This window comes from Rhinolophus sinicus, linkage group LG16 (genome assembly GCF_036562045.2).
Source record: "Rhinolophus sinicus isolate RSC01 linkage group LG16, ASM3656204v1, whole genome shotgun sequence".
NCBI lineage: Eukaryota > Metazoa > Chordata > Mammalia > Chiroptera > Rhinolophidae > Rhinolophus > Rhinolophus sinicus.
The window spans coordinates 25,673,051-25,683,221 of record NC_133765.1 but is presented as its reverse complement, the minus strand read 5'-3'; the positions used below and the strand labels follow the sequence as shown (position 1 = coordinate 25,683,221).

Sequence of the window (10,171 nt, the reverse complement as noted above, 5' to 3'; positions counted from 1 at the left end):
TGGAAGGCTCTGCCACCCCTCTCCTGCTACTCAGACTGGGTAAGGGCTCTGGAGTGTGGCGGACCAGGGTGCGAATCATGGCTGTACCACTTCCTGACTCTGGGACCTCGCACAAGGGGCGCACTCAGCATCTGAGAACCTGCTTTCCCAGGTACAAAGTGGGCCTCCTCACAGTGTGGCATCCGGCACTGGGGGTAAGTGCTCCTTCGTCTCCTCCTTTGATTAGTTCTGCCTCCTCCCCCCGCCCTAGTGAGCTCTGTAAGGCAGAGTGGTGCCCATATTCTTCCTGCCTGTACCCCCAGCCTGGAGCGTAGGTAGGCCCTACGTGTCTATTTGTTGGATGAATGAACACGAGCCTGAACTCCTTGGCAGTCTGGCTTCTTGGGCTGACTCCTGGCTGGGACACCTGCCAGCTGCCAGGCCCATCTGGCACCATCTGGGATGGTGACAAGGCCATCCAGGCTGCATGGCAGATTCTAGGCGGCCCCTTACTGCCCCATTCAGGGTGATGCTGTGCTCCCTTCCCTGGACAATGTCCCTGGCTGGGACACGCGCAGGTCAGGGAGAGTCAGTGGGGCCAGGACCTGTGGGGAAAGCATCACTGAGCCTGATACATAGTACAGACACTGGAGCAGGCAAAACTGTCAAGAGGACCAAGTGTTGCTGTGTAGCCCCCCCTTTGCTCCCAACTTCAGGCTCCCCTGCCTCCCCCTCGATCTGTTTGTACCCAGTGACTTCCCCTCCCCACCGCACAGGACATCCAGCACAGACCCTTCCCTGAGGCAGCAAAGCTAATGGAGGTTGAAGGGGGACTGTCGGAGTCACAGACCTAGGGCTGAATCCCAGCTCTCATGCTTTCGAGCTGTGTTGTCTCTTGCAAGTGAATCCACCTCTCTGAACCTATGTCCTCATTTGCAGGATGGACCAGCTACACTCCCAGCGTCCAGGGTCCCCAAGTGGATTAAATGCGACCTCTGTGCAGAAGGCTGAGTGCAGTGTGCAGCTGGGGTGAAGACCCCAGGGATGGCGGCCACTGCCTGTACCATTTGAGGTATGACACCCCACTCTTGTTCTTGGTGACAGGTGTTCTAATTCCGTTCACCAACTGACACCTTTGGTCTGGCGGTTTCCTCTGCCCCGAATGCCTACCTTCCTGTCTGCAAAGTAGAAATCCTTTTTCCAGGCGAAAATAAAACCCATCCTTTTTGGCCCCTTCTCCCCAAGCAGATGGGACCTGTTTTCTTTGATCCCCATGTATTACTGTCCCATTACCATGAAGATGCTTTTTCAGGTGGGACTCATTATGCCCACTTCTCAGGTTGAGAGTGAGGCTCGGAGAGGTGGCCAATGCTCCCCAACCAGTGAGTGGCGGGCCAGGCTTAGCACCCGTGTTCTGACCTCACAGCTCGTCTCCACCTCGGCTCTGAGCTGTTTGGAGGTAATCAGGACAGGCATTACTATTATTACTGGAATGATTTTACGGATGAGGAAAGAAGGTTCAGAGAGCTGGAAACCTGCTTAGGGTTACTCAGCCAGTTTTTCATGCCAAGTTCAGGGTCTTATCCCACTTACTGAATGCTGGGCCTGGCTGACGACAGGCTGTAACCCGACCTCCTTAGTGTGAGCCTGTCAGGAATGCGGGGTCCCGGGTCCACACGGACCTGCTGAACCCGGATCTCCCCGGTGGTGGTGACCTGGCACTGATATGCATGGAAACGTCTGAGGAGCTCTGATTTGGGGTGACGGTTTCAGCGTCCTCTGCAGGCTGCTTTGGGGTGAGGGATGCGGCCCCTCTTCAGCGGGGCTTCTTGTCGTCACTGATGGATTCTTGCCGTCTGGCTCTAATGCGGAAGGGGCTGTAAACTGACACAGACCTTACCTCACTCCATCCCAGCCTCAGAGTCTCCCCATCGCTCAGACACCCCTCATTGCCAAGGGCTGAGAAAACCACGGAGGGAATGCGGCTGTGGTCCCGGGTAAGGCGGATGCTGGGCCAAGTGTGTGGTGGGGGCTCCGGGTCTGGCAGAGGAGTTGCCAAAACCTGGAGGTTGAGATGAAGCCCAGCAGAAGCTCCTGGGGGCGTCCTGCTAATGCCAGTGATGCCTCCTACGTAGTGAGGAGTCTGAAAAACGAAGGTAACTCCAGAGAAGGCGTCAGTTAGGTCCCTGGGATAAATGACGACTGTTGTAATGCTGCAGGGCAGGTGCTGCTATCGCTGCAGTTCATGGAAGAAACTACAGCCAGGAGCCCTAAGAAGCAAGGGGCCTGGACTCTGGCCTCACAGCTGGTGAGTGGTGGGGGTGGGGGGTGGGGAGGGGCATAAGCTCCACAGAGCTCACAACAGGTCATGGGGAGCCCCATTTTCTTCAAGTGAAAGGTGAGGAAATGTAGAAAGGGGACTAACATCTGAGTGATTTGGTGCCAGGAGCTGCGCTGGGTGCATTTGACCCATTACTTCGTTTATTTCTCAGTGCCCCTGAGGTAGGCACGGCGACAGGGAACACATGCAGAGGCCGACCCCCTACCCCAGTGCCTCAGAGCCAGGAGTGAGGGGCTGGGTTTGCACGTTGGATTCGGTCGATGGCCCTTGCTTTGCTTCCTGGAAAAGTGCACTGAATGAACCACTTTTCCCAGTTCTTCAGCCGCTCTTACCAATTTAAGTTCCAGGAAATAAGTCTGAGGCCCAGGAGAGCCCTGAATCTACCAGGTAACCAACCCATCTGTCCACACCCATCACAGCCTGGTATCTGCTAAACTAACAGGACAAAGAGGCCAGTGGCTTCACTGCAGTCAGAAACAGTGGAGACCAGCGTTTCTCAAGCTGTGTTCCATCTAAACATTCTTTGGCACTTGCAAGTTCTGTCAGTGTATTAAAATTGTCATTTTACTGTTATTTTTCCCAGTTTTAAAAACAAACTTTCTTTGCAATGACTTGTAATTAAAAGCCACAATGTAGGGGCAGCTGGATGGCTCAGTTGGTTAGAGCGTGAGCTCTCAACAAGGTTGCCGGTTCAATTCCCACATGGGATGGTGGGCTGTGCCCCCTGCAACCAAAGACTGAAAATGGCAACTGGACTTGGAGCTGAGATGCACCCTCCACAACTAGATTAAAGGACAATGACTTGGAGCTGACGGGCCCTGGAGAAACACTGTTCCCCAATATCCAATATTCCCCAGTGAAAATTAAAAAAAAACCCAAACAACTAAAAAAAAAATAAAAGCCACAACGTCACAGAACAAGGCTTTAGATTTTTAGGTGGGTGTGTCTCACATTGGAGGCCACCAATGTATTTGGGGAACTTTGCAGATTTTTCTTTTTTTTCATATAAATGCTCACTGTGAGAAAGGCTGCCCTGCAAATTCCTCTTGGGTGCCCAGCCTGGTTCCAAGTGTAAAAGGGCCCATCAGGCTTTCAGTCTTTCTTTCCTGAAACCCTGGATTTTCACCGGCCAGTGTCCTGCTCCGATCTTCAGGCGCCCCCAGGCCAGGGGAGGCAGCGAGAACTTTCAGGCGAAGGGAAAAGCCACCCAAGGTAGCGTTGGAAAAATGAACGGGTGTGAGATGCCTTTTTTGCTGAGTGTAAAGCTGGGCTTGTTTAACAGAATGACAGGGCTATGTCCTGCATCGCAGAGGGAGAAGAACCGAGTACGCCCAGACGTAGCAGTAGGATTTTGTTTCAAATACTTCTGAATTGTCTGGATTCTTTTCAACGAGCACCTCTCACTTTGTACCCTAGTGTGTAATACACGTGATCCAGGGGAAGGCTGCCTCTGGGAAGCGGGTGAGACGGACGGGAGCATGGATGCTGCAGAGGGTGACTTCGTTTTAGCTCAAATGTGTGACTTCTTAAGACCAAACCAGCAGCACTATGGCACACTGTCAACTGCTGTTAGCTCTGTGAGGCACTGGGCGCCTGTCATATTGTCCTCTAGCTGCTTTGCTCTGTCGGAACCTACGTGCTAGAGCCCCAGCCGCCCCGTCTTGAGTGACCCAGGCACGTGGTCGGGAAAGGCTCCTTCGCAGGATGAAAAGCAGAACGCAGCCATCAGGTGCTGTAGTACAAATTTAATAAAGCCTTTGATCATGTTTTAATCCATAAGTTACCTATGAAAACAAAAAATGCAACTTTGTAGAGCCATCAAGAGCCATTGAGGTGTCACTGAACACCAGCTATAAAAGTACAGATTTAGTGTTTTAAGATAGTGCAATATTTCCAGCTGTTGAAGAGAAGAATTTAAATGAAATTACAAACGACCCCTCCTCATCAAAAAAACAAAGTTGATGTCAGTGCTTAGAAGCCGCTCCTCCCCCAGCCCCACACACATAGGCAATAAAAACCAGGATGGGAACAAACTTCTTTGGGCAGGTTGACAACTCCGCAGGCCCTAGCACAGGTGCACAAGCCTGCTCAGCGTACACACACGCTCAGAAGAGATCTTCAAAAGGACTGAACGTTTGAAGAAGGTGGCAAATCCATAGAATCAGAGGTTACCAACAAACCTTAAGTCATATCAAATTCCTGTCTCTCTTTAAATTCCTGGCCGTCTTTCCATAAAAGTAAAACAGTCTGTTCTCCAGAAGCCAGGGGCGCTAACACAGCCAGGCTTGGACCCACACAGGACACTGGCATCCAGCAGAAACCCTCCAAAGGAAGGTAGATGACAGGTCTTGTCTGCTTTGCCGCTGGAAGGTGTTATGGTGCTTGGAAGAGAGCTGGAAGCGCTAAGCCACTCCTCAAGCCGAGGAGGGACCCGACACTCCTGGCTTCGGTTCTGGCTTCAGTCTCGGTGGTGGGGACGCACGTGGGGCAGGATGGGGTGGGCGAGGGTGGATGGTTGTCAACACAGACCACTACCACGGCCTTTGCCTCAATTCCCTGGATCCAGAGGTAAAGTTCTCATGATAAAAGTCAAGGATGAAGACAGAAGAGCACAATGGGTTGGAAGAGAAAACAAACAACAAAAAAACCCAACCACAAAGAAAACCAACCCAGAGGGTGCATAAGTGTCCTCAGCCTCCACAGCTGAGTCAGTCAGTGCGAAGGGCTCCCGGGTTCCCTGTGCTGAGGAAGGAGAGGTGCAAGACCCAAGCTTCTTGGGATTTTACAACCTACGGGGTGAAGCCACTGCCCAGATGAGACAGGGACCTTCGGCTAGTGTTGGTTTCTTACTAGGCAGCAAGCGAGCCAAACAAGCAGGAGAAAGGCAGCTGCTTCTAGGGAATCAGCAGGCTATGGAGACAGCCAGCGCCTTCTAGAAATGGAGCTGCTCTCAGGGTTAACAGGTTTTTTTCTTCAGAAGCCCAGGATGCCAAGGTGAACGCACAAGACGGGAACAGCCCAGTGGAGGCTCCTTGGCAGCTCATCCTGCTGAGGACTCCGAGCATCGGAGGTGAGAGAGGGGAAGGGGTTCTGCTGCCGTGTGGAACACATGGCTTCCAGGGGGGAGCAGCACCCCAAACTTCCTGTGCTCCGTGGCCTCCCGGCAGGCGCCTCTGCTTCCTGGGGGACCAGGTGGGCCTGGCTGGGTGGACTAGAGGCAGAGACTTTGTTGGGTGCATAGAGGCTTGGCAAGGCCTTACCTGAGTCGAGTTTTCAGAAACGGAAGGAGAGCGTTGCACGCATAGTAGGCTTCATGCACTCAGGCCCGTGTCACGAAAACCACTCTGGAGCCTTGAGTGCCTGGCACAGTTCACTCAGAAAGTTAAGCAAAGAGAAGACTCGCAAAAAGACCAGACTATCAAAAAGAGAAGCCCCTCTGCAATCACAGGCCTGGGCTTCAGGCCACTGGGAAGCAGGAAAACAGGACCAATGCTGGAGGAACCTGGAGGTTTATTCCCAACGTCCCCTTCCCCTTCGTGTCACCTGGAGAATGTTGGGTAGCGTCGTCTTGTACGTCCAAAGTTTTTGAGGCCACAGGGGAGTCTCATGGCTATAGAGTGATTGGGGCTGCATGTCACCTGTCTGTCACCTGGAACGCTGCCCTCCTGGAGCCCAGGGCCCTGGCAGGCCAGTCCCTGAGGGCAGGCAGTCCCATCGGGGTCGGGAGCTAGGACAGCTCGAAGCCCGTGTTCATGCTGATGGCGTAGCGCAGCTTCTCCCGGAGGACGCTTTTCTTGCTGTAGTTGGGCAACTTGAGCAGGTTGAAGCAGGTGGAGGAGGTGGGCAGACGGCCGCCTGGCTCCCGCTTGCGGATGGTGAAGAAGCCTCGGAGAACGCTGCCCAGGGTGTCCCCCGTGTCCTGCGAGCACAGACCACGGCCTTGGGTTGGGAGGTGCCCGGCTCGGGAGACGGCAGGGACCAGAACAGGTGGCCTGGGAGAGGACCTGGCAGTCCCTGGGCGCTGGGCGAGTGTGGCACGTGGCCCTGGCATGGCTGGGCCTGGGAGTGCGGGCACCGCTGAGGCTGGCCCTCAAATGGAGGACAAGTGGCCTCGAGAGCTGAGTACACAGAAGCGACCCCCACTCCTTGAGCCCTGCACGGGAATCCTGTAAGCGCTCGGAAATGGGGCCTTCTGTCAGCTGCCAATTACGGCTGGCTAACTACTTTTCAGAGCCAGGATACTGTAAAAATACTTTGGGTACCAAAGCATTTCTGGGCGCAGCCTAACATTGATTTCCTCTGACTTCCAGCCACTGCTGTGGCTCGTGGCAGACTGTAACTTGGGGCAGCCTTCCTTAAACAAGGGGGCTAGTGTCAGACAAGGGGGGTTCGGAGCCCAGACTGAAGCATCCTGAAAGGCACAGACACTCAGAGGCCACTGGGGTATTTTCAGGGGGCGGGGGAGACGCTTTTAACAGCAGCCCTAATTGAGCAGCCCCTCCACCACCACGGAGCTCAGGAACAGCCCCTACACATTCATTCTGCCTTTGCAGAGGAGGAAATGAAGCGGCCTTCCCAGATGTGCAGCCAGCAGTGGAGGAGCTGCCATGGCAGCCTGTGCCCGTCCAGGCCTAGGCCCGTCCCCACCGCTCTCCCACACGACCTCTCAGACTTGGAGCCGTGGCCAGTCCAGCAGCTACTAAAAAGTGCCCCCAGCTGCTGTTGTCTGAGGGGGTAAAGAGGAAGGGACTGGGAAAGCTGAGGCCCAGAGCAGCCCCGGTCCGTCCACGGGCGCCCTCTGCAAGGCCAGCCTGCTCTCCAGCCCGGGACTGAGGCCCCTGCCCAGCTGCCTGCCCTGCGGTGGGCTCAGCAGGCAACAGGGGGCAGCCGACTCCCCCACCAGTGGTACCTGATCATCCGACACTTCGACACAGCGGATGGAGAAAGGCGGCTTGAGGTAGGCGAATCCCAGGAGCGGGGGCCTGGAGCAGCTGGTCACAAACTGCAACACAAGGCGGGGTCAGGGGACAGCGTGGGGCTTGCGGCCCCTCAGAAACGCGCCCCTACACTCAGCTGTGCTCTTCTGCCTTCTCCAGTCACTGTGTCATTAACTGCTGTTCAGTCAGCAGCACAGGTGAGAGGGCGCATTCGGCCCAAGAACTGGGACACATCGCCCATCTCTCCTAAGGGTGCTGCTCTCTGGGGCTCAAACACATGAAATCCACACCAGCGGACATGACTGGCGGACACTGCGTAGCTGAAGAGTTCAGGGACAACCACACTCCCCACCAGGGGCCGGAACTCCCGCAGGACTGGCCTGCAGACAGCGGAATCACTACGGACTGATAGCCTTCCTTAGAGAGACTGTGCAACGAGGGCACCGGAGAGGTCTGGGAGAAGCTCCGTGTGGCACAGAAGAGAGGGCTGTGCCAAGGGCTGAGGGTCCTGGAGCCGGGCTGCAGGAAGCCACGGTGAGGATCACATGACAAGTGCCCGCGCCCGCTTTGCACCTGGCTTCCTGCTCGGCTTCTCAGCCATGCGGGCAGCATGCGCAGGTGCACTCACCTGAGCCCCCGGCCTGCTGGTTTGCAGAGCAGGCTGAGCCCGGCCCCTGGGGGCCCTTCTGTGACAGGCTAACCTGCTCTCAGCACATGGACAGAAATCAGGCCTCGGAGACAGAGGCGGAGGGGCAGAGCAGGCACTGGGCACGCCACAGAGGGCTTAAGGGCAGCCAGCCACACTCTCCTGCTACTCTCGGAATTCCTTGCATCTTCCAGATGGCAGCCCCTGTCACTCCCCAAATGTGCTGCTAGCTCGTGCCTGGGCAGAGACACCGAACTAACATGGAAATCCAAACAATAACTCGCATAGGGACGTCCTAAGAAACCGTTCACTTCCTTTAGTTCAACATTGGCCCAAACTGCTCTCCCTTCTCTAGGGGATATAGGTACCCACTACTTACAACACCAAGCTTGCTTCAAAATTCTGTGGCAAGTTGCATGTTTGGGTCTTTAAAATACACACTGCCGTTTAAACAATGTTATAAAATGGTTGTGAGAGTCCTGAGACCATCCAAAGACATTTTATATCCAAAGTCATGCTTCAAAAACAGTTTTCACAGAAAGTATTGATGAAATATATTACTACCCTAATGTATTTTCTTTCCCACCATAAAAACTGTCACAGCACTTCCGATTTAGAAACTGCTGAGTTTCCACACTGTGCCGAGTGCTCCGCGAACCCAAGCTCATCTCATCACTGCACAGTGCTGCGTGACGTGACCCGTTTGAAGGGTAAGGAGACAGACCCCGAAGCATCTGTGCACGTCCCCATCAGCCTGCTCAGACCACTGCCCACTGCAAGCTGGGGCTGGTACGAGGAGGGAAGGGGCTCGCACCGTCCTGGGGCAGGAGGAACGGAGGGCACGGGAAGCCCCCAGATGCTCTGCTATCCTTACACGTACAGAAAGCACAGTCACACCCACTCCTGTACAACAGGTCTGTGGCTTCCACCCGGCTTTGGGGCCTGTCTGCAGCCACAGCTACAGGAAAGGGCAGGCCCATGGCAGGAACTGCAGGTTTGGTGACAGGCTCTCCAAAGGCACGCGCGTGTACACATACACGTGTACACACACACACACACACACACACACTGCATGGGGCCAGGCCTGCATGCTTAGGAGACACTGGCTTTCCTCTCTTCCTAGGAGAGGCAGGGGTGAGCAGTTGGTTTTACAGGTCACCAGAGACTGTTCTGCTTACAAAGACACTGCTAGAAAACCTGAACTGCCTTTCTGAAGAACCAACAACGTGAATTATGTCCACCTGCCCACCCCGAGTCCCCCGAGACCTGCAGAGACGGCCAGTGCGTGTCTGCATCTGTGGGCTGCAGCGAGGGCTTCCTCCAGGGGAACGGACCCTCCTCAGAACGGCAAACCAAGGAAAAAGAAAACCAAGCCCGCTGCCATTTCAACTGGTGGCGATAATGTCCCTGCTGCCTCAACAACTGAGGTCACATGAGACCATTCTAGAAACCCCAGTGTCCAAAGGAAAGTATTTCTAGGCACTTAAATTTACCCCCAGAATAAGGCAAAACGTTCATGATGAAGTATCAAATAGAAGAGCAGGTGACAAAGCAATATTCCATTTTTATAAAAACATACACATGCTATTTAACACACAGACGTGTGTGTCATCCAGGCTCCTGTAAAACACTCTGCCGATGTCAGTAAGAAAAAAACAACACAGCGGCATTGGGGGAACATTTTGAACATTACAATTTTAAAGACACCAGTAGTAGCGGACCTGGTTACTGTCAGCCACTCTGTTTGCAAAAACATACATGAATATCCGCCTACTTGATGGTGTGCATTTTATTGGGACATTTTGTGTGTGTGTTACTGCACATTCACACTGCTGAGAAAGAGTACACAGAGGCTGTCCGTGGTGAGTAGGAATGGAGGGTGTGTACATCCCACACTGTAGGAGCAGAGAGTGTTTTCAAGTTTGCCTATCTATATTTTCTTAATAAACACCCTCACTTAGGTAACGAAAGGAAAGTTAAAAAACAAGATGTCAGCAAGGCCAGCACCGGCGAAGGGCAGACGGCGTGCCGAGCGCAATAAGCACGCCTGCCCACCCGCACGGGCCTGTCCTTGCAGAGGGTACGCAGCAGGCTCACGGGCTTATCAGACGCAGCCCTGTCTCATCTCGAGCCCCTTGGGTCACTGCTTGACCTACCAGCTAGCCCTGCCTATGGGACAGGATATGCTGACGACAGGAGGTCCTCTTGATAACTGTATTGGTTTCCAGTGTCAGCTGTTACATCTAGGTTTATGAGAACATCTACGTA

At 54.1% G+C, this 10,171-nt stretch overlaps 1 protein-coding gene across 3 annotated transcripts in view; it reads right to left on the bottom strand.

Annotated features, from left to right (window-relative positions):
• Positions 1-4,045: 4,045 nt before the first annotated feature.
• Positions 4,046-10,171, bottom strand: part of UBE3B (ubiquitin protein ligase E3B) — a 54,748-nt gene continuing 48,622 nt past the window's right edge. For all 3 annotated transcript variants that reach the window (XM_019757440.2, XM_019757441.2, XM_019757443.2), the window contains exons 27-28: positions 7,230-7,322; positions 4,046-6,239 (exon numbers count right to left, since the gene is read on the bottom strand). In XM_019757440.2, the coding sequence (XP_019612999.2) occupies positions 6,048-6,239; positions 7,230-7,322 (285 nt within the window). In that variant the 3' untranslated portion in view covers positions 4,046-6,047. The remainder of the gene's footprint in view (positions 6,240-7,229; positions 7,323-10,171) is intronic.